Below are 25,063 nucleotides of genomic sequence, written 5' to 3'. Positions count from 1 at the left end.
CAGAGATCAAATTGCCAACATCCACTGGATCATCGAAAAAGCAAGAGAGTTCCAGAAAAACATCTACTTCTGCTTTATTGACTATGCCAAAGCCTTTGACTGTGTGGATCACAATAAACTGTGGGAAATTCTGAAAGAGATGGGAATACCAGACCACCTGACCTGCCTCTTGAGAAATCTGTATGCAGGTCAGGAAGCAACAGTTAGAATTGGACATGGAACAACAGACTGGTTCCAAATAGGAAAAGGAGTACGTCAAGGCTGTATATTGTCATCCTGCTTATTTAACTTATATGCAGAGTACATCATGAGAAACACTGGACTGGAAGAAGCACAAGCTGGAATCAAGACTGCCGGGAGAAATATCAATAACCTCAGATATGCAGATGACACCACCCTTATGGCAGAAAGTGAAGAGGAACTCAAAAGCCTCTTGATGAAAGTGAAGGTGGAGAGTGAAAAAGTTGGCTTAAAGCTCAACATTCAGAAAACAAAGATCATGGCATCCGGTCCCATCACTTCATGGGAAATAGATGGGGAAACAGTGGAAACAGTGTCAGACTTTATTTTTTTGGGCTCCAAAATCACTGCAGATGGTGACTGCAGCCATGAAATTAAAAGACGCTTACTCCTTGGAAGGAAAGTTATGTCCAACCTAGACAGCATATCCAAAAGCAAAGACATTACTTTGCCAACAAAGGTCTGTCTAGTCAAGGCTATGGTTTTTCCTGTGGTCATGTATGGATGTGAGAGTTGGACTGTGAAGAAGGCTGAGCGCCGAAGAATTGATGCTTTTGAACTGTGGTGTTGGAGAAGACTCCCGAGAGTCCCTTGGACTGCAAGGAGATCCAACCAGTCCATTCTGAAGGAGATCAGCCCTGGGATTTCTTTGGAAGGAATGATGCTAAAGCTGAAACTCCAGTACTCTGGCCACCTCATGCGAAGAGCTGACTCATTGGAAAAGACTCTGATGCTGGGAGGGATTGGGGGCAGGAGGAGAAGGGGACGACAGAGGATGAGATGGCTGGATGGCATCACTGACTCGATGGACGTGAGTCTGTGTCACTGACACAGTTCACTGACTCCTGGACATGAACTCTAGGAGTTGGTGATGGACAGGGAGGCCTGGCGTGCTGCGATTCATGGGGTCGCAAAGAGTCAGACACGATCGAGCAACTGAACTGAAATGAAGATTTTGACTTCCCAAATAAAAAATATAAAAACAAGTTAGGCTATATCTAACAAAATTTAGGTTATAATTCTAACTATGCACAAATTCTAAGAATAAAAAAAGAATCAAGTATTGACTATTGTTGAGTGCAACCTTTTCAACAAAAATGTGTAATATATCCTTCATGTTTTCTTCCTCTTTTTTTTTTTTTAAATTTTATTTTTAAACTTTACATAATTGTATTAGTTTTGCCAAATATCAAAATGAATCCACCACAGGTATACATGTGTTCCCCATCCTGAACCCTCCTCCCTCCTCCCTCCCCATACCATCCCTCTGGGTCGTCCCAGTGCACTAGCCCCAAGCATCCAGAATCGTGCATCGAACCTGGACTGGCATCTCGTTTCATACATGATATTTTACACGTTTCAATGCTATTCTCCCAAATCTTCCCACCCTCTCCCTCTCCCTCAGAGTCCATAAGACTGTTCTATACATCACTGTCTCTTTTGCTGTCTCGTACACAGGGTTATTGTTACCATCTTTCTAAATTCCATATATATGCGTTAGTATACTGTATTGGTGTTTTTCCTTCTGGCTTACTTCACTCTGTATAACAGGCTCCAGTTTCATCCACCTCATTAGAACTGATTCAAATGTATTCTTTTTTTTGTGTGTGTGTTACAACAAAGCAGTTTATTTGTGATCAGTGTTTGAGACTCTATACATCCTTCACAAATTTAATTTTACATAATCTGATATTCCTCTTAAAACTTAAACTTTGAACTGCTAGACTTATTTCCCTAGAACAGAAGGGCTGGTATAAGTTATTTTCCGGAAATGAGGTACCGTTTCACAGAACTAGTTTCTTTTTTGTTTGTTTTCAAGTTTTAGAGAACTAAATTTGCATTTGTTAAAATCAAAAAGTAGGAAAAGATGTTCTTTACAAATAATTTTGATCAAGTATGTGTTCAAAGAAAGCAGGATAAAAAGGCTTTTTCGCTAACATTCTGTATGTACTGGGTTGTTGTTGGAATAGGAATTAGCTTCTGTCATTTGCTAAAAGAATGAGTAGTGGGGAACAGGATATGTTGGGAATTTCATAACGGGTAACAGAACCATTCTCTTGGGTAAACCATAGGCAGGGGCAGCTGTTTTAATGGCTGAGTAATACTCCATTGTGTATATGTACCACAGCTTTCTTATCCATCATGTTTTCTTCCTCAAATCCTGATGATCATCTTTTCCAAAACTACTCAATGGCTTCATCCATTTTTCCTAAGATTCTCTCTTTAATTATTTGCATCAAAAGTCACTGTAATTGGGTTTCCTTAAAAACATCTATAATAGTATGTTATCATCTTTCACCTTCAGTTGACTGTCAATAGTTTTGAATTCTTTAATGTAACACACATGAATTTCATGAAAACCTGCATACTTTTTGTAAGATTTGCAATTTCAGTTTGCAACTGATTGTACTGTATTTGACCAATAAAAATATTAATAATGGACCAGGAGCAATATTTAAGTGGGAATAAATTTTTAAAGTGGTAAATTTTTTTTTCCAATAATCAATCTAGTAACAGATACTAGATATCTATGCATAGAAAACAGTGATCAAATTGCCAACATCTGTTGGATCATAGAAAAAGCAAGAGAGTTCAAGAAAAATATCTGCTCTATTGACTACGCCAAGCCTTTGACAATGTGGACCACAAGAAACTGGGGAAAATTCTTCAAGAGATGGGAATACCAGACCACCTGACCTGCCTCCTGAGAAATTTGTATGCAGGTCAAGAAGCAAGAGTTAGAACTGGACATTAAATAACAGATTGGTTCCAAGTTGGGAAAGGAGTATGTCAAGGCCGTATATTGTCACCCTGTTTATTTAACTTAAATGCAGAATACATCATGTAAAATGCTAGGCTGGATGAAGCACAAGCTAGAATCAAACCTCAGATATGCAGATGACAACACCCTTATGGCAGACAGTGAATAAGAACTAAAGAGCATCTTGATGAAAGGGAAAGAGGAGAGTGAAAAAGTTGGCTCAACACCCAAAACACTAAGATCATGGCATCCAGACCCATCACTTCATGGCAAATAGATGGGGAAACAATGGAAACAGTGACAGACTTTATTTTTGGGGGCTCCAAAATCACTGCAGATGGTAACTGCAGCCATGAAATTAAAAGATGCTTGCTCCTTGGAAGAAAAGTTATGACCAACCTAGACAGCTTATTAAGAAGCAGAGACAACACTTTGCTGACAAAGGTTCATCTAGTCAAAGCTACGGTTTTTCCAGTAGTCATGTATGGATGTGAGAGTTGGACCATAAAGCTGAGCACCGAAGAACTGATGTTTTTGAACTATGGTGTTGGAGAAGACTCTTGAGAGTCCCTTGGACTGCAAGGAAATCAAACCACTGAATCCTAAAGGAAATCAGTCCTGAATATCCACTGGAAGGACTGATGCTGAAGCTGAAACTCCAATACTTTGGCCACCTGATGCAAATAACTGATTCACTGGAAAAGACCCTGATGCTGGGAAAGACTGAAGTCACGAGGAGAAGGGGACAATGAGGATGAGATGATTGGACGGCATCACTGGCTCGATGGACAGGAGTTTGAGTAAGCTCCGGAGCTGGTGGTGGACAGGGAAGCCTGGCAGGCTGCAGTCCATGAGGTCACAAAGAGTCGAACACAACTGAGCAACTGAACTGAACACAGACACTAAGGAATCACTAAGAGAATGACATACCGACTATATTCATACAAAGATACTCAAGATTTATGTATTTATAGAATAATGCTTATTATGATTTCATGTGCTTAAAAAAGATTTCCATATATATACCTATAAAATGTACTCAGATATGTGAACAAAGTTGCAATAAAAAAACCTTTAAGAAACTACAAACACTATTTATCTCTGGGGAACTGGGAAGGAGAGGTTTCCTTAACTGCATTCAATACCCTACTGAATTTTTAAATTTCACCACAAAGTATTACTTTTACAATAATGATGGTGATGAGGACGCTATGGGAATGCTGTGTGGGGGTGCTGAGTCGCTCAGTTGTGTTCGACTCTCTGCGACCCCACGGACTGTAGCCAGCCAGGCTCCTCTGTCCATGGGATTCTCCAGGCAAGAATACAGGAGTGGGTTGCCATGCCCTCCTCCAGGGGATCTTTCAGACCCAGGGATCAAACCCAAGTCTCTTACGTCTCATGCACTGGCAAGAGGGTTCTTTACCACTAGCACCACATGGATGATGCTGTGACTAAGCTATAAATTAAGTACCTAGTAATAATACAGAAAAATCTGTGATTCCAGCTTCCAGGAGTTTAAACTAAGTCCCAACTTACTGAAGCCATTAAATGTAGAAATCTCAAAAGCTAGTTAATGAAAAGCCTTTCAAAAGATATTCTTACACAACACTTGATTACCCTAATAGTTGTTTTTTTTTCCCCCCTAAATATATTACTTCAGACAGCAAACTTTTTATTCCATTATCCTTTAAACAGGAGCAATGAGCTTTGAAGTTTAACAATGAATCAAAAAATTCACCAATATGTTTTACATTCTACATTGCAACTAACTTCTCAGAAACTACCACTTCTTGAGTTCTGGCATCACATCAAAGAAAAATATCCACCATTATAAGGACAGGCAACTATAATACATCTCTTTTCCAACTAGCGGGGCTGGATTTTCTTCATATACTTCAGCCAAAGCAACACACTGAAACAAGTTCCAAGCAGACTGTCTTCCATTAAGCAAAAACTAATGAAATCTGAAAAGTGTAAGTCAATGATACTCATTAATTATTGTGCTTTGGAAGATACAGAATTTTTTTTCATTAAAAAACATTTTGTTAACACACAATTGGTATAGTTATTTTTTAAATGAATAGTATTTGAATTTTTCTACTTTGTAATGCAAAAAATATCAATAGATAAAAATCCATATTTAAAAAAAGCTCTTTAGCATCTTCACCAATTTTGTTAGCATGGTCCTAAAGCCAAAAATTTTGAGACCAGTTCATTTCAGTCACTCAGTCGTCTCCGACTCTTTGCGACTCTATGGACTATAGTCCATGGAATTCTCCAGGCCAGAATACTGGAATGGGTAGCCTTTACCTCCTCCAGGGGATCTTCCCAACCCAGGGATCGAACACAGGTCTCCCACACTGCAGGCCTATTCTTTACCAGCTGAGCCACACAGGAAGCCCAAGAGCACTGGAGTGGGTAGCCTATCCCTTCCCCAAAGGATCTTCCTGACCCAGGAATCGAACTGGGATCTCCTGCATTGCAGGCAGATTCTTTACCAACTGAGCTATGAGGGAAGCCCCCCCCCCAAAAAAAATTATGTTAACACACAATTGGTTATTACTGTTATTGTTAAATGAATAGTATTTGAATTTTTCTACTTTGTAATACAAAAAAAAAAAAATCAAGAGATAAAACCCATAGTTTAAAAAAAATCTCTTTAGCCTCTTTACCAATTTTGTTAAGAGAGGAAAGTGGTCCTGAAACCAAAAATTTTGAGATCAGTCCAGTTCAGTTGCTCAGTCGTTGTCCGACTCTTTGTGACTCCATGGACTACAGCACGCCAGGCTTCCCTGTCCACACCAACTCCTAGAGCTTGCTCAAACTCATATCCATCGAGTCAGTGATGCCATCCAACCATCTTATCCTCTGTTGTCCCCTTCTCTTCCTGCCTTCAATCTTTCCCAGGATCAGGGTCTTTTTCCAATGAGTCAGTTCTTCACATCAGGTGGCCAAAGAAATGGAGTTTCAGCTTCAGCATCAGTCTTTTCAATGCATATTCAGGACTGACTTCCTTTAGGATGGACTGGTTGGATCTCCTTGCAGTCCAAAGGACCCTCAAGAGTCTTCTCCAACACCACAGTTCAAAAGCATCAATTCTTGGGTGGTCAGCTTTCTTTATAGTCCAACTCTTACACCCATACATGACCACGGGAAAAACCATAGCTTTGACCAGATGGACCTTTGTCAGCAAAGTTGAGATGGTAAGGACCAAAAGGCAAACAGCTTGGAACAATCTGTGTACAGCTGGAACCAAGAATGCCAGTAAAAATATCAATAACCTCAGATATGCAGATGACACCACCCTTACGGCAGAAAGTGAAGAGGAACTCAAAAGCGTCTTGATGAAAGTGAAAGAGGAGAGTGAAAAAGTTGGCTTAAAGCTCAACATTCAGAAAACTAAGATCATGGCATCTGGTCCCATCACCTCATGGGAAATAGATGGGGAAACGGTGTCAGACTTTATTTTGGGGGGCTCCAAAGTCACCGAAGATGGTGACTGCAGCCATGAAATTAAAAGATGCTTATTCCTTGGAAGGAAAGTTATGTCCAACCTAGATAGCATATTCAAAAGCAGAGACATTACTTTGCCAACAAAGGTCTGTCTAGTCAAGGCTATGGTTTTTCCAGTGGTCATGTATGGATGTGAGAGTTGGACTGTGAAGAAAGCTGAGAGCCAAAGAATTGATGCTTTTGAACTGTGGTGTTGGAGAAGACTCTTGCAAGTCCCTTGGACTGCAAGGAGATCCAACCAGTCCATCCTAAAGGAGACCAGTCCTGGGTATTCATTGGAAGGACTGATGCTGAGGCTGAAACTCCAATACTTTGGCCACCTCATGCGAAGAGTTGACTCATTGGAAAAGACCCTGATGCTGGGAGGGATTGGGGGCAGGAGGAGAAGGGGAACAGCAGAGGGATGAGATGGTTTGATGGCATCACTGACTCGATGGACATGAGTTTGAGTAAACTCCGGGAGTTGGTGATGGACAGGGAGGCCTGCTGTGCTGCAGTCCATGTGGTCACAGAGTCAGACATGACTGACTGAACTGAACTGAAGATGAATTATAACGTGATGGAGCTAGGGTTGGGGGGTGAAATGTTACAGATACTAAGCTTGTTTTTAGATCTCATCTAATGCCTTCTTTACAAGTCAAGAAATGGGAAAAATGTATTTAAAGTTTTTATATTAACCTTCATATTTAGATTTCCAGTGTCTTCATCTTATCCTGTGGATCTGATTTACCATCTGGTGTCACTTCCTGACAACCTTAGAGCTTCTCATATTTCTTTTAAGGCCAGTCTGCTTGCTACAAATTTCTCTCAGTCTCTGCATAGGAACATATTTATTTCACCCTCATTTCTGAATGATAGCTTTGCCAAATGTAGAATTGTTCACAGGCAGCTTTTCTTCTTCCAGCCCTTCAGGCATGTCACCCCACTGCCGCCAGAGTTTCTGAGGAGAAGGCAGCCACTGATGGTAACTGAATTCTTTGTCTTGCTGTTCTCACGGTTTCCTTGTTGTCTTTCAACAGATTGTCTATGCTGCATCTAGGCACAGGTCTCTTTGTATTATCTTACCAAGATTCACTGAGCTCCTGGATGTGTAAAGCTCTTCATCAAATTTGGGAAGTTTCCCAAAATGCTGTTTTCTGAATCTTTCTCTCTCTTTCTGAGATTCCCATTACACATATGTTTTATGCTTGAGTCTGAGGCTCTGTACATTTTTCTCTTTTTCAGACTGAATCCTATCTGTTGGTCTGTCTTCGGATACATTGACTGTTTTTACTAGCATCCTAAAACTGCTGCTGAGCCCCTCTGGTGAATTTTCCATTTTGGGTATTGTAGTCTTCAAGTCTAGAATTTCCATTTCAACGTTTCACTTTGGAATACATCTAGATTTATTCGCAAAGAAGCTGCAAAGACAGTACAGAGAGTTCCTGTATATGCTTCACCTTGCTTCTCCTAAAGTTAATACCTTACATAATCATGATACACTTATCAAAAGAAAGTAACATGGATTCAAAACTGTAGACTTTACTCAGATTTCACCAGTTTTCCCTCAAACGTCTTTTTTCTGTTACAGGATCTAATGCAGAATACCATATTGCATTTAGCCATTATGTCTCCTTCAGTTCAGTTCAGTCGCTCAGTTGTGTCCGACTCTTTGTGACCCCATGAATCACAGCATGCCAGACCTCCCTGTCCATCATCAACTCCCGGAGTTCACTCAGACTCACGTCCATCGAGTCAGTGATGCCATCCAGCCATCTCAACCTCTGTCGTTCCCTTCTCCTCCTGCCCCCAATCCCTCCCAGCATCAGAGTCTTTTCCAATGAATCAACTCTTCACATGAGGTGGCCAGAGTACTGGAGTTTCAGCTTTAGCATCATTCCTTCCAAAGAAATTTCAGAATGGACTGGTTGGATCTCCTTAGTCTCCTCTAATCTGTAATAACTTCTTTGTTTCTCATGACCTTGACAGCTTTCAAGAGTACCGGTCGGGTGCTCATGTAGCATGATCCCAAGTTTCACTCTATTTTCTCATGACTGGACTCAGGTTATAGGTCTTGACATTCTATCAAGGAGAGGCTTCTTTTTGGGTTGTTTGTTTGTTTTTTAAATAATTTTTACACTCCATTTGTTGGAGAATCTCCATTTGTTGATTAACTATTGTCATATTTTCCTTTAATTATTTAAATACAGTTTCCTTTGGTTCTTTTAACATAGTTACAGTAGTTGAAGTCTACTAAATCTAGCATTTGGGAACATTCAGACACAATTTTTGGGGCTGCTATTTTTTCCCCCCTATGCACTAGTTACACTTTCTTTCTGTTTTCTTCCATGGCTTGTAATTTTGCTACTGCTAAGCCTTGGGATTTTATATAATGTAGCAACTCTGGACTCTGATTCTTTCAACCTTATAGGTATTGTTGCTGTGTTTGACTTTTCTGTCTGGTATCATGCCTAGGCTAAATATGTGAACTCTGCCTCCCCGAGGTATGTCATCACTCATGTCTCTGCTCAGTCTTGTTTTAAATAGATCTTTTTATTTTCAAGCCTGACTTCCCAGGGCCTGCAGCTTTGCATAACTTCGTGGTCAGCCTGTGACAGGACAGAGGTTATGCTCAACTCCTCAAGCCAGTGAGGTTCCCTTCCCTGCTGGCGGGTACGTGCGTGGGTAGGGGCTTCTGTGATGTTCAGCCTCTGTTCCAGTTTGCCCCAGGTTTCCTTTCCTCAGGGCCCTTTCACATCTCCCAGGCGCATGCATGTAACTTCAGGATCTTCAGGTCTTTCCTGGGTTTATGCTCCACCTGATCGAGCAACATGTTTACCCCAAACAGCACTGCAGTTCCAGGCTCTTTGAGCTCACCACCGGCCCTTCCCCTACGCTTCTGATAATCCCCATCCACAGAAGACATCACTGCACATCACCCATCACTCCAAAGAGCTGACCCTCTTCAAGCTGAAGTCTGGATGCCCTGCTTCCTACTGGCAGAACCACATGCCAAGCAAGCCAGGACACAGTGGAGTGAAATGGGAGGAGCTCCAATGAAGAATGCCACAGATTTTCATTTTTCTCACTCCAACAAGTTTAACAGCATTACACTTTCCAAAGTTTCATGCAATTGGCCTTTGGTCAGTCTCCAGAGTACTGAAATTGTTGCTTTAGAAAAGCAATGTAGAAGTAAAAATTGTATTCAAGTGTTCACACTCTTTGAACCAGTAATCCCAGTTCTCTAAAAACCAACCTAAGGAAACCCCAAATGTGGAGAAAGCTGTGTATAGCACATTCTTTTACTTCTGCACAGAAAAACATGAGATAAAAATGTCTAAAATGTTAACAGCAGTTATCTCTGGATGGGAGACTATGGACAATGCTTATTTTCTTTATAACAAGTGTGTATTAACTTTGGTCCAAAAAAAAATTCAAGTGACTTTTTAGAATTCCTCTTAACAAATATCACCCAACTCTCTCTTTTAATGTGTTTGCTATTCCCAGTCCAAATGGACAGGGCTCCTGTTTTAATTCTGGGTTTTTCCTTCCCACTCACTGAAAAAAACTCAGAGAAGCACAATCAGAAAGGCACTCTCAGAAGGAGATCTAAATCCAAATCCTAGAAACACTGTTTACAGCTTTGCTACTCTGGGTAATTTTTCTAAATCTCAACGCATCCTTAAAAAAGATTACGTAATCTTAGAGATTAAGATAGCTCCAACACCACAGAGGGCAGCTCAGAAAGGGTATAAAAATGAAGTTGGAACTTTGGGGGGCGGGGGAGGGAAAAGTCTCGGACTATAAAATGAAATCGTCAATATAAGAATATGGTTTGGGATTCATCCCAAAGAGAGTTGTGGTGACGTATGACATGACATGATGAGCATGACTCTGACGGAGGAAGTTTGTCTCCCTTCTTCTGTAGTGAACACTTCTATGTGTTGTATAGGAAGGACACAGCAGGGAATAGTGTGAACAAGGTTTGTGCTTCCTGACCACACCTTCTGTGGTGGCAGGGATGGAGAATAAGGTCCGGGTGGAAGTCAGACAGAAATAGACAAATCCAATTAGTGGGTCTGTGCCATAAATAAAACAAGGTAATAAAACAGATGAGGGAGGGGTGCTTTTTAAATAGGGTGGTCAGGGAAGGCTCCTCTGCTAAGGGTGAGCTGAGACTTGAAGGAAGAAGAGGCACAGAAGACCTTGGGTCTGGGGGCAAAGCAGGTGCAAGGTCAAAGATGGGAAGAAACCTGACAATGTTCACAGACAGCAAGAAGACCACTGCATAAGGAAACAAGACTGAGCTTAGGAGGGATTAGATCCCATGGGGCTGTATGATGAAAAGGAGTTTGGATTTTATTTTCATTATGACAAGAACCATGAAACAGGGATTTTTCAGCAGAGTAGCATGATCTGGTTGCATTTTTAAAATTACTTCGAGACGTCCCCTGGTGGTCTAGTGGTTAGGATTCGACGCTTTCACTGTGGAGACCTGTGTTTAATCCCTGGTCAGGGAATGGAGATCCTGCAAGCCATATGGAGCAGCCAAAAATAAAAAATTTTTTTTTGACAGATCTGGCCAGAGAGAACTCTAGCAACAGGATACTACATACCTTGAACTAGTAGGAGTGACAGCACTCTCAGAGGCAGAATCGAGCAGAACTCCCACACAGGTGGAGTTTCAGCTCTTTCTTTCTAAGCAAGCATAAAGGTCTCTTGTCAAACCTTCCTTGGTTCTCCCAGCTTCACTGTGCCACCACTGAACTTCACACACAATCCTAATCAAGTACTGCAATCATGTCCTTACACAGATGTCTTTCCTGATGGACGAACTCTAAGAATGGAGGCAGGAAGCATGTCTTATTTATTTTTGATAAACCAAGCCAAATGCCTGGCAGAGTAAAAGTGCTCCATAAACTCCTGACAATTCCAAGAAGGAACAAACCCATTTTAAAACGTTCAAAGCCGTGTGTATTAGTAAAGGACCACCAACACGGGGGCTTACAACAACAGATATTTACTCTCCGTCTGCAGGCTAGCAGTCCAAAATCAAGGTGTGGGCAGGGCTGTGCTGCTCTGAGTAAACGAAGGCTTGAGGGAGGAGTCCTCCCAGCAGTGTAGTAGTTTCCCACGTGGCTCGGCCAGCACTGGAGTTCCTGGCCGGCAGCTGCCATGAGTCCAGTCTCTGCTCGCTCTTCATGGCTTGCTTTCTTGTGTGTCAGAGGCTCTCTGGGTCCCTGCCTCTTCTTAGCCTCCAGTCTGCCCTAACCCATATGACCTCATCTTGACTGCATTTACAGAGATCTTCATTCCAAATAAGGTCACGTTCTGAGTTTCCACATAGACATGAATTTCTGGTGGACTCTATTCAACCCATCACACCTTTCAACACTGCAATGGACTGCCTTAAAAAGCAGTAGTCTTCTCATTCCAAACGTGTTCAAGCAAAAATGGAATAGCCAAAATCAGGGTGTTCAGCTGAAGAGACTTCACATTGCCCAGCATGTGCTTAACCCCCTTGGTTCCAGTTACTCAGCTAGATGCTGGGGGGCTGACTCGCCCAGACTCCTCTCACTTTGATGTTCTATGATTCCAGGTCATAAATATTATAGCAGAAAGCTTACCTTCTCAGCTCTGAAATGGGCAAAATGTTTTTTGTAGACTATCTGCCTCCAAACTCAGTTCATTTTTCCATTAACAATGTAGTGCATTCCTCCATACATCAAACCAGGACTATAATTCCATTTTAGTAAACCATTTTGAATACCTACTATATGCCAGTAACTCGTTTCTGACTAACTTATCGATATAGTAAATTATTAGCTTGTGCATCCATATGGAGAACAATAAAATACAGCAACAAGGTAACATGAAATACAGTAAACAGTGGCTAACACACTGGGTCAGGCACACGCATCCTGAGGAGCACCTAGGCATGGAGAGTTTCAAGGCCATCGATTTCTAGGTTCTCAGCTTCCAAATGTACAATGTTCTAGAACCAGTCTACTGACACTTTCCATTTACCTCCTCTCCCCTTTCATCTCTCCTCTTCTACCAGGGGTAACTCAACACTTCCTAAAACTTCCTGTGTAGCTGGGGCCTGACAACAGCTGAGGAGCCCAAAGGAGAGTTTAAAGCATTCATGTTGAAAAAGTTAATTGCTTTCCGGACTGTGTATCAATGTTTTTTTTTTTTTCAAGTCAAGGAGTCACCAGCTCCTACTATCATGAAAATGGAAAGAGGATCAAGTCCATTTGCTAAATCTATAAATGAGACTTCTCAATACTTCCACTATTAAAGTAAGAAAGAAGAAAATCAATGGAGAACTTCATCTTTTCTAATAATATTTATAAATAGATAAAAACTATTAATGATTAAAATAAAATTCACTTCCCATTAAATTTTTACTATTTAATACTTATAAATTTTATAACTCACATGTTATTTTGAATGTCTACTGGCTATCACTGTATCAACAACTCAAGCCAAAATAAATTTGACATAGCCTTACAGACACAGAAAATTTCAAATGTTTTAAATTATAATTGTTTTTGCATAGAACTCAGAAGAAATGGTGACACTGCTAAAATATTTTCTATTTCCATCTATTAAATTAATGAATGGATTTGCTTTTGTTGTACAAAAGTATACTGTGACTGATAATTATTCTTTTATACTTGAAAGCATTTTAAGGATAAGCAGAAACAATCAAATAGAAATGAGGTCAAAGAGAAAAGAAATATACAAATTCTGACTTGAAATTAAGAGCTTGCTCATACCACGGTTTAAGTAATACACCAAAATCTACATCATTTACAAATACTGACACTTGGAAGAAAAGTTCTAGATGAGTAAAAAGGGAGCCAGTCTTTTTTCAAGTTTTTCAAAGGGATGTGAGCAAAAAAATGTTTGAAAACCCTTGTGGTAAAAGTCAAAATATGTTGTTAGTCTTAACCTTCATCCTAAGATACTGCCTATTGGACATCCTCACCTGGATGGCTCCCCAAACACTTGAACTCGACATATTTAATGTGAACATAAAATGCACTCTACCACCCTTGCCCAGGCCTCCACACACATACACAAAAGAGGAAAAGAAGAAAAACAAAATCTGCCTCTTCTTTTGTATTTTTGTTAACTAGCCTCATGATCTAACTACTTGGTCTCCCAAATTTAAAAGGTGCAAAATTTTTGTTGGTTTGTTTTTAACCTCTCAAATCAAATCAGTTCCTAGGATCTAACTCCTCCTTTCTATTCCTTCCACCACTACCACTGCTCAAAATCTCTTCACAGGCTGTCATCAAATAGCTCTTCTTTAAAACAATAACTATACTTAAATGTACTTCCCAACACCTCCCATGGACAGTGAAACCACTTTATCATTACCAGAAAGCTATATGCCTGCCAATCACACAAATGAGTTACCAAAGAATCACAGAATCATGAAGTCGGCGGGAATCAGAAGAGTGAAACCCCTACACAAGAACTTCATCCAAGTATCTTTTGGGAATTTATAATCTCACGAGGCAGTGTTCATGAGGTGTTCTTCTCTGGACATCTCGATCATAGATCCAGCCCAAATACAACTTATTTAACTTTTTCTAGGATTACTGTAGTTAAAAGAGAGATTTTTGTGACGCAGGGACTTCAAACCTGTGCTCTGTGATGACCTAGATGGGGTGGGACCGGGTAGGAGGTAGAAAGGAGGTTCAAGAGGGAGGGGACATAAACACACCCATGGCTGATACATGTTGATGTATGGCAGAAACCAACACAACATTGTAAAGCAACTATCCTTCAATTAAAAATAAATTTTTAAAAAGGAGATTCATGCTAAAAGAACATGTAAAATTACATAAACTTCTAAACAAGAAGTTAAGTTACTTATAATTTCACCATCCAAAGATAGCCTCAATTAGCATTTTGGGATATATACTGGCTCCACACCCCCTGCCCCCAGCCCTCTTTTGCAAGCATTCAATGTGTGTGAATGTTTATGCTTTGTGATTTATTTTTAAACAAAAAATTTTTTTAAAACGCCAAGGTTTTGTTTGCTAGCTTAATGTTGCTATAAGCAATTTTTCATGCAATTAAATAATCTTCAAATTCTTCCAAGTTATTTAAGTAGGTACGTAATACAGAAATAACAGGAAATACTAAAACTTATGTAGCCATTTGTAAACCATACTATATATACTTTAAATTCAATGCATTTTAGTAGTCACACAATGTAAAGAATATCATATACTCAGAAGAATACTATAATTTAACCAATTCTTGGAAAAGACTCTGATGCTGGGAGGGATTGGGGGCAGGAGGAGAAGGGGACGACAGAGGATGAGATGGCTGGATGGCATCACTGACTCAATGGACGTGAGTCTGAGTGAACTCCGGGAGTTGGTGATGGACAGGGAGGCCTGGCGTGCTGCGATTCATGGGGTCGCAAAGAGTCGGACACAACTGAGCGACTGATCTGATCTGAAATTAGGTTTTTAATTTTTCAGTGATAAATACATGATGAATATCCCTGAAGATTATTAATCTTTATCTAAATTTCTAGTTATTTGCTCAGTACAGATTCCCAAAAGGAAATTATCAGGCAAAAGTATTAATTTTATTCAATTGTCAAATTAATTTTCAGAAAACTTAAAATGACTTAGACTCCTACTAGCAGCTTGCATGAGTACAATCTTCAAGCTATACACTTACTTTTTAAAAAGTTGTCAATGTGAAAACAAAAGTCAATATCATTCTTTTAACAAGCATTTCTTTTATTACTAGTATGGTTAAATATAAGAGCTCCCTTTCTATTTCTATTGTTTCTATCTATTGGTCCTTATCTACCCTCAGGTAACATCTTTTTTTCCCCAGATAGTAAGAGGAAGTAGAAGAGAATGCATGGGCTTTAAGGGTCAGAATGACCCAGAGGTGAATTTATTTTCAATACCTGGCTGTGTTGCCTTGGACAAGAGACAACTTTAAGCTTGGGTCTCCTCCTGTATATTAGCAACTGACCTCACAAAGAAAAAGGCACTGCAATTGAGAACATACAACCAAAGCAAAATCTAAATTAATCCTTTTCTTCTCATTCACATGGCAATCATTCAAATACTAGAAGACAGCAATGCTCCATCACATCTCAACAGCCACTACCCACCTCCATTACCACCCCTTCCTGAGTCTTTTCTTCTCCAGACTAAATGCCTTCCATTTCCTCCGTCACATATCAAACAATACAGTTTCAAATCACCTCACCACCCTAGTCACTGTCTTCACAGTATGACTTGGCTAAATCTTGTCCCCCTAGAACATGGCGTCTAGGACAAAATATTCCAGATATGAAATGAGAAGACCATAGTGAAGGTTATCATTTCAAATAATTGTCTCAAATCATCAAATGTTTTCTTTATCCAGTTCTGTGAGTCAACAAAATCTATAACCCATAAACCCAGAAGTCTAACTATATTTCACTCGCCTTCACCAATGAGGCAGACCAGTTTGAAAGTAAGACTCTGGAACGTCAAAGGCTCTTCTCCAACATCTTGCCTGATGCTTCAGGCAAGGCAACTGCAAGTACTAAACTCAGTTTATGTACTCCTTAGTAAAAATGGGATCTAACGTCTCTAAGCTCAGTTTTTACTCATTCAGTAAAAATGGGAGTACTGCCTATTATCTCATAAAGTAATCTTTTATAAAGATTGAAAACATCAATTATAGTATCTGGCACATAGGAGGTACTCAATAAGTGAAAACAAATAATTATAATTAATATTAAAGAGAGATTACTGCCTCTTCATTAAGTGCTGTTTGCTGAGTACTTTACATGGTCTTGAGCCCAAGTTTGGTCTACTCAAAACTCTGAGAAATAGAGTAAGTTTGGCCAAAATTTAGTCATCTGATTAACAATTTTTCTTTCCCAAACTATGCCCTCCCTGCCTTTGTCCCTGCCTTCTCCCTCTAGCCATCTTCTGAAAACGAAGCGCCAATCCCTACCAGCAGGTGGAGGCATGGAGCAAGAAGCCTAAATTCCCATTCAAAATTAGAAGCAGGAGAGATTCGTGTCCATCACAAGATCAGTGGCACTGGTCCCTTAAGAAGGCTTTCTGCCAGCAGCCAAAATGAAGCCCTGCATGCTTAGAAGGCTCATCTACAAATATAATTTTTATCCCTTTCCCCATACCCTGATCACATGAACATTTATACCCGAATGCAACCATACAAAAGTATCATTCACTCATGAATAATCTTTTGAACGGTGTATTTGTCAACAACGTAAAAATTTACCTTAATTTCAGGCAAGAACAGACCATTTAAATGTGGAAGAGAATAAACACTCAATTTCTCTCAATTCAAATGATAAAATATGAACAATGTGTAGTGATAATAAAATAGGTTTTGACTTTTTTTAATTAGAAGAATAAAAATCAATTGTTGAAGTTTTCTGGAGTGGTCAAAGGGAATGTAAGAAGGTCCAGAAAACTTTGACTAAAGATACTGAGTGAAAAAAAGATAATGAGTCAAGAGATTTCTAAAAAAATTAGAAAGATTTTACAAAAACACAGCAAATGTGATACACAGTCTATAGTACAGACAAAAAAAAATTAAATTCATTAAGAGTATCTGCATGCAGTGAGGGATCTTTATCATGTAAAATTTCCTAAGGTCTCTATAACTATTAATGATTCTAGACAAAAATTGAGTCAAGCTAAACTTTGTCTATTTCCCTTTCTTTAGGTCTCCTCTTCCGAGCTTGTCTCTGTATCCATTCTCAGAAAAGAATTCAATTCTCTAAAACTGCTCTAACCCTTTTTGAAAAGAATGAAGGGAAGGAGGGAAGGAAGAGTTAGCAGAAGTCTTATCAAACTGCTTCAAAAAGAATGGATGGCACACATCCCTCCCTGTTTTCCCCTAAAGTGAGCCCCCTGATCTTCCTAACTCCTGTAAAGGGCTTAATATTTTACCTCTAGCAGGGCTTCCATGTTTAAAAAAGAACTTTTGAGTATCCAGTATATACAGCTGACAGAACTCTAGGCAATGCAACAAAGCCACAAAATCTGGACAAAGGGCTAAAACCTCTCAACCTTTCACATCCCACAGACGACACATGCTCCTGATGACAACGTATAAACCAACAATTTCAACACCCTAATCTTCAGTCAAAACTACAGTCCAAATACACTATAAATTTACATTAATATTATGTGGGAGCAGGTATTTGCAGTATAAATACACACACACACGTTTATTTTGAAGTAAAAGCCCAAACATGGGAGCACTGAATTTAAATCAAATTATGAACCCTTTCTGCAAACAGAACAATGAAACCAAGGTTCCTACCAAAGGAGTGCCTAGTGGGCAGGAAGAAAGTCTCAGAAACAGAATCACTCCCTGGTTCACCACTGGCTACACGACCCTCCCCGCCCCCTCCATCATCCTCCCCACTGGCTTCTGAACACAGGCTAGTGAAAAGCCTTGCAGCTATGCTATCATTTGAAACAGTGCACCTTTACCATCTATTAGGTAGATAACAGCAGCCATAAATAAGCACAGGATATGCAAAGGAGGGACTTTATATTTGGGGGCTCCAAAATCACTGCAGATGGTGACTGCAGCCATGAAATTAAAAGATGCTTCCTCCTTGGAAGAAAAGCTATGACCAACCTAGACAGCATATTCAAAAGCAGAGACATTACTTTGCCAACAAAGGTCCATCTAATTAAAGCTACGGTTTTCCCAGTAGTCATGTATGAATGTGAGAGTTGGACTGTGAAGAAAGCTGAGCACCGAAGAATTGATGCTTTTGAACTGTGGTGTTGGAGAAGACTCTTGAGAGTCCCTTGGACTGCAAGAAGATCCAACCAGTCCATCCTAAAGGAGATCAATCCTGGGTGTTCATTGGAAGGACTGATGCTGAAGCTGAAACTCCTATACTTTGGCCACCTGATGTGAAGAGCTGACTTACTTGAAAAGACCCTGATGCTGGGAAAGATTGAAGGTGGGAGGAGAAGCGGACGACAGAGGATGAGATGGTTGGATGGCATCACTGACTCGATGAACATGAGTTTGAGCAAGCTCCAGGAGTTGGTGATGGACAGGGAAGCCTGGTGTGCTGCAGTCTACGGGGTCACAAAGAGTTGGACACTACTGAGTGACTGAACTGAACTGAAGCAGAGGAAATGTCACAAAAGAGGAAATGCAAATGTACAAAAACGTATCAGAAAGTGTACTCTTGTTTACTGCAAGTGAAAACAGTGTACCACAGCACATCTACAGAAGCAATAAAGCATTTACTTAAGTGTTTATAAAATATTTTAAATGTTTATCTAACATATAGTATCACGACTGCATACTATACAATTGGAAAGAGATATGCTCATTCATCTTTGAACCATAAAAGTGAAGATTCGAGAAAGTCAAAAAGCTTTCCTACCTCCTGACCCAATCAAGTGATTTCACTCTAAAGACCTGATCAAACTTGCATGAAGGTATTAAATGAAGTTTTGCAGATAACAGCAACAGCCGGAAAGGAACTCTTACATTTAGCATCCAGAGAATGAGCTACTGACAGATCAACATCGCATCACCACTAACCACCATCAACTACAACTACGCACCACATCTGCCAATACCTGAGCCAATAGCCACATGCAGCTATTTAAACAGAACTCAACTGAAAATTCAAACCCACAGTCAAAACTAGCCACACTTCAAGTGCTCATCCAGCTATATACATGGCTGTGTGTGTGTGCTCAGCTGCTCAGTCATGTCCAACTCTTTGTGATCCCATGGACTGTAGTCCACCAGGCTCCTCTGTCCATGGCATTTTCCAGGCAAGAATACTGGAGTGGGTTGCCATTTCCTTCTCCAGGGGATATTCCTGACATAGGGATCAAACCCACAACTCCTGCATTGGCAGGTGGATTCTTTACCATTTGCACCAGCTGGGAGGCCCTGATATATGACTGTTGACTATTAGATAATACAGGAAACATTGCCATCATCAGAAAAACTTCTTCTGATAGTCTATTCATCTACTTAGCTGTGTCATGTCTCTCCTCCTCCCTTACATGCACCCATTTACCCAGAAATATCTTCTTAACCTTAGCCTAAAGAACTACCAAGTGAAGCTTACCTTCATGTAGTCTCATGACACCTTGATAATGCCACTAGACAAGTATATCACATATAACCATACCATTTTCCTCACCAAAATTCTGTAAGCTTCTTCAAGGAGGAATCAACTGTTTTCCAAGGGGCTCTGAACTGTTCCAGCACACACAGGACTCTGATCATCTTTCCTATACTAAGAACACTGCTAAGGATGACAGATGTACACTATGACTACAAGTTAAAAATGTTTACGAATAAGGACGGCAAGGCTTCAAAAAGAAAAACCTGGTTAGGCTGGCAGGCTCACAAATGATTTTTTTTTTTAACTAATTCTTTGCATTTTCTCAGTACCTAACACATTCACAGAAGGTGTTCAGTAAATATTTGTGGAATGGTTTCTGTATTAAAAAAAAAAAAAGATACCAATAATGAACCCTATGGCAAAGGATGCACCTCTGGGTGATAATGATGTGCAGAGGTAGGTTCAGCAGTTGTAACAAATGTTACAACTGTAACAAATGATAAAATATCTCACAGGTAGGAGATGTTGATAACAGGGGAGGGGTACATCTCTCCATGTTCTACTCAATTGCGCCATGAACATAGAACTGCTCTAAAAAAATTAAGTCTATAAAAAAGATACAGATGCTAAATCAGAAATCAAATTTAGCTTATTACAGTACTAAAAACATGTTTGCACATTAGATCCCCAAATTTTGTTCAATAATAATACATACCATAGACTTATGATCATTTTAAAAAAACTGAACACCTCAGATTTCTCACCCAAATTAGATTCGTTTCCTTCCAGTGCATACAAAATCTGATTGAAATAATCCCACGTGAATGGCACCCCACTCCAGTATTCTTGCCTGGAGAATCCCATGGACAGAGGAGCCTGGTAGGCTGCAGTCCATGGGGTCGCAGAGTCGGACACGACTGAATCGACTTAGCAGCAGCAGCAGCAGCAGTGCTGTTTTGGCATGCTACCAATATACTAACTCAACTTCCACACTTAATAAGCACCTACCTATGAAAAGCACTGTGGCCACAGTGGTGAACAAGATAATTTCTGGTCTCACATTTTTGTTTTCCAAATAACAAAGGTATTCTGCGAGAGAAATGTTTAAATTCAGCTAACAAAAATCCCCAAAATGGCCACACACACACAAAAATCTATTATCCTTATTTTTCAAATAATTCAAAAATCTCATTATCAACCATTCAAGAAAGTGGTACATGACCTGTTTTAAAACAAAAAGTTAATGCCTCATTTACTTGGCATCCTTGGGAGAACTGGTGCTCCACATAAATGAACTTTCCAGATAACTCATGCTTTCCCATTTAAGCACCAACACAAACTGGAGGTTTTGTTTGTTTTAAACAGTATCAATCTTTAAACTTTTAAAAACAGATTCTATTAAATACTATTTTGACTAATGTCAAAAACATGATTGTGCTGTAGACACTTAAGATGCCAAACTTTTTAAAAGATGCTGGTTTTGAAGAGTGTTTCTTGCAGTCTTGAGCTTATGGTGCATCAGTTGTCAACCTTTGCCGCTCTCAGTGTACACCTGACTCCAGAAGCCTCCAAGCCCCCTGCAAATGTGCCGTTACTTGGAAAAGGAGTTTGTCAGAACTCAGAGGATCTCCAAATCTCCTTTGGCTGCTCAGAGTCTTCTGATTTCCTGAATCTGTTAAAAAGTCTACAGTTACAAACTCCAAAGCAAGTTTTGGATAAATGAGTTACTGCTAGACCTGGATGAAAGTCTTTATGTTGATTTCCTATTTTCAACTGAGGCTCAGTCAGTGACAACTTCATTAGCTATTCACTCATTCAGCCAGTATTTACTAAATCCCTACTATGAACTGGGCTCCAATATGAAAGTAAAAATGGAAAAATGAAAAGATTGCTAGTTGTGAACATATTTTAAAATAGAAGTACTCTAAAAAAAAAAAAAATAGAAGTACTCTAAAATGACTTCTACTTAGTACCTAAGGAGGAAAAAAACAAGAACAGGTTTCCTCAAGTCTTTTCAATGAAACTACAAAACCACCTAAACTTTTTATAATTCCTGTAGCTCTAGACTTAGAAACTCAAGATTCAAGGGTAAACGAAGCTTTTGATTTAACCAAATATTTACTTTAGAAGCTCTGATTAAGGTTCCAAGATTTGTCTCTTTTTCAGTCTATTACAAATTCCCATTGGCCCAAAACAAATCACTATGATGTATGTTTTAGTATTAAATGATTATTAAAAAATTTGAAAATGATAAACATACCCACTCAGCACCATGGTAAGTTTAATGTCATTTTAATGTTGGCCATCACTAAGTTGAAAATTCAGGAGAACCAGAAGTTTCTGTACACGTCACTTTGGGGTACAAACAATTTTTTTTTTTTAAGTTTTAAGAGTAAGTATAGTCATCTTCCCAAATGATTCAGAAGGTAAAACAATCTGCGTGCAATGCAAGAGACGAAGGTTGGATCCTGGGTTGGGAAGATCCCCTGGAGAAGGAAAATGGCAACCCACTCCAGTACTGTTGCCTGGAGAATCCTACGAACAGAGGAGCCTGGCCAAAGGATGCCAAAGAGTCAGAGACGACTAAGCGACTAAGTATGGCATGGCATTACAGTGTGACTATCCAATATTTGCTTTATCTGCCACAATCAATTTTAAAATTCCATTACCCATTTATATCTAAAGGTAGGAAATGAATTAAGAAGGAATGGGGCTTAAAATTGGTCTCTGAGGATTAATTAAGGCATCAGGTAAAACCCCTGGCATCAGCCTTACTTGTATTAATTCCCTTGGAATCTCCGATATCATTCATTTTCTCCTTGGGGAGCACAACTAACCTTATTCACCTTTTATAATTTTACAAGTGATAACTGATTGCCTTCATTATAACATTTAGACTGAACCGGAAATGAGTATTAGTCATGCGCTACTGATATGAGAAAGGAAAAAGAGTTACTACCATTAAAAACCTTTTTAATCCATTAGTATCAATTTTTTAAAATTTGGAACCTGAAAATGCTTTAAGCAGTACTGTAAGGGCAGATCATGGACCTAACTTTCAAAATAACTACATAACATTATTTTTAAGTGTCACTTACAGTAATCTTTACAAGTTGACTCTGACCTCATTAGCATACCACTTTGTCCTGTGAAAGAAGTCTGATTTTAAATAAAAACAATTCAGATAAACCCAAATATAGGCTTCTGCTCTCTCTCGCCAAACTATTTAGGCAAAGAAGCAAATGACAAATATTTACTGGACACATCTACTCTAAGAAATCTCTATCGGGTGCCAGTAAAAAAAAAAGAAATACAGACCGGGTTCAAGTTACTTACAATATACTTGTGTGTGTGGGGGGGGAGATATGTTCCCATAAAAGAAGCTAATATTAATCAACAGGAAAAACAAACATATGTGACTTAAAATGTGATCATGAACATGTAACGTTCTGGCAGCAGAAATGGAGGGCAATCAGTTCAAATGTAAACAAAATTCTTTTGTCCTCCCTATTTTAAATCTGGCAATCAAAATCAGCCAGAAATAAGAGGCTGGGCCAACAGCATCACTACGGGGAAAAAAACCAAAAAACCGAAATTCTCAGGAGCAACTGGTACTGGACCATTCAAAACAAAGTCTTCCTGTGAGTGCTCCATCAGTAGTTTTTCTCTTAAAAATCTTATCAAATTAAAAATAAAACTGATTCCTGGCTATCAACCTTCCGGAAACCGAAGCTTTGAGGAGGCACTGTGAATACTTGTTTCTCCGACCTCACTTAGGGTCCATCCACAGAATCGAGTAAGTAGGGAGACGAGCAACCGAGAATCGGCCTATTGTTCGGAGAACTGCAGGACTATCCCAGCACCGCGGGGCGCGCGGGAGGCGCAAACCCAGCACAGGTGTGTAGGGGTGCGGGGTGGCCAGGTGTGCCCAGGACCACAAGTAAGAAAGAAAGAGGCCCAACTTCCAGACTGAGAAGTCGAGAAAAGGAAGACGACTTAAGTCATTCCGGACCCTTAAGCCGCTGAGCACAGAGCGGGGCGAGCCTGGGGAGGGTACGAAGAGGTTCCCAGAGCCCACCCGGGTCCAGCATCGAGCAGGCCGGGGTGGGGGGTGGGGTGAGGTTTGAGTCCCGAGGATCAAAGAAAAGCCTCTCGAATCGAGGGGGGTCAGCCTAGACATCCCCAAACAACGGGTAGTGCTGGTCGGGGGGGGTGAACGGCGAGGACTGGGGAGTAGGGGTCGCGGAGGTGAAGCCAGGTGGAAGGAGGTAAACAAAAGAGCAGCCCCCAAGTGTGGGGGCCCCGGCGGCGGCGTTTACCTGGGAGAGCTGCCGGGGATTGGGGCAGCCGAAGAGCGCGGAGCTGGAGCTGAAGCTGATGGCTCCTCGGCGGCTGAGGACGTGCTGGGGGACCGGCCTGTCCAGAGGCAGCACCGGCAGCTGGTAACATACTTCCATTGAATACGCCCGCCCTGCCCCCGCGCGGCGCCCGCCCTGCCGCGGCCGCCGGCCCCTGCGCTGGGAAGGGGCCGCGGCTCGGGGGCGCCGGGCCGAGGCGGGGGCAGGGCGGGCGGGCGCCGACCCCGGGCCGGGAAGCCGCGCTCACGCCTCCCCCACCCCAACACTCCGCCGTGGACACCGGCGGGAAGGCGCTGCGGCGGCCGCGGCGACAGTTAACGAAGACCAGCTCGCGCCCGGCTCCCGGGGTGCAAGCGAAGGCAGCACCCGCCAAATCGGAGGGGGAACCCCGGCGTCCCCAGGCTGTTCGGCCCAGAGGAGAGGGTCCGGGGCGGGGGGTGGGAGGGCAGCGGAGCAGGAACGGAGCAAAAATAGAGCAAAGCGGTGCAAGAACACACAGCTGGAGCCAGCAGCGAGACCCTACGCGCGCGGGGCTCGGATGCAGGCACCAGCTCCGGCCGCGGTCCTGCCCCCTCCCCTCCCCTCCCCTCCCCCGGAGCCTGACTTCACTCCGCCGCCGGCGCGAGCCCGGCGTAATTCACACTTTGCAGCCGCGGACCCTGCGCCAACCACGGCCGCCGCCACCGTGACGTCACGACGCCGCGCCGCAGGCCCCGCGCCGCCGCAGCGCCTAGGGAGCCGGGCTAGCGGTGGTGGGGTTGAGCCGCCCTCCCCCGGGGCCGCACCTCAGGGCTCACTCACCATCCCCTCCCGCTGCCCTCCTCCCCGACCCACCCTCGTCCTGCAGCACTCCACCACCCTGGCCAAGGCGCGTGCGCACGAGGCCCCACCGTATGGGGATATTCCCCCTTATCGCTAAACTCTAGCGTTGGGGCGCGCGCTGAGGGTGTGGGGTGGGCTCCGCCTACGCGAGAGGCGCGATTCCGGCCTTTTCGCTTCGGAAACCCCAAGCACGCGGCCCAGTCGCAGCGCTCAGCCCTGACTGCGGGGTCACCGCCGTGTTTCCCTCCTTGAATT

At 41.5% G+C, this 25,063-nt stretch overlaps 1 protein-coding gene across 12 annotated transcripts in view; it reads right to left on the bottom strand.

Moving 5' to 3' along the window:
* The window catches only part of PDE7A (phosphodiesterase 7A), a 106,602-nt gene extending 81,929 nt beyond the window's left edge, over window positions 1-24,673 (bottom strand). For 4 of the 12 annotated variants that reach the window (XR_015140802.1, XM_086336787.1, XM_086336793.1 and 1 more), the window contains exon 1: window positions 23,948-24,223. Coding sequence is in view for 4 of the 12 variants with exons in the window: in XM_086336787.1 (XP_086192913.1) it covers window positions 23,948-24,085 (138 nt within the window). In the remaining 8 variants the exon portion in view is untranslated. Of the gene's footprint in view, window positions 1-23,947 lie in introns of all 12 variants that reach the window. The other 8 variants (XM_086336786.1, XM_086336796.1, XM_086336799.1 and 5 more) reach the window with 8 other exon arrangements.
* Between the last annotated feature and the right edge of the window lie 390 nt (window positions 24,674-25,063).

The sequence above is a fragment of the Bos grunniens genome, chromosome 14, assembly GCF_055505025.1.
Source record: "Bos grunniens cultivar Pamir isolate PY7600 chromosome 14, Bosgru_T2T1.0, whole genome shotgun sequence".
Classification (NCBI taxonomy): Eukaryota; Metazoa; Chordata; class Mammalia; order Artiodactyla; family Bovidae; genus Bos; species Bos grunniens.
Note: the sequence above shows the minus strand (reverse complement) of the source record. Positions and strands in the feature narration are given on the sequence as shown.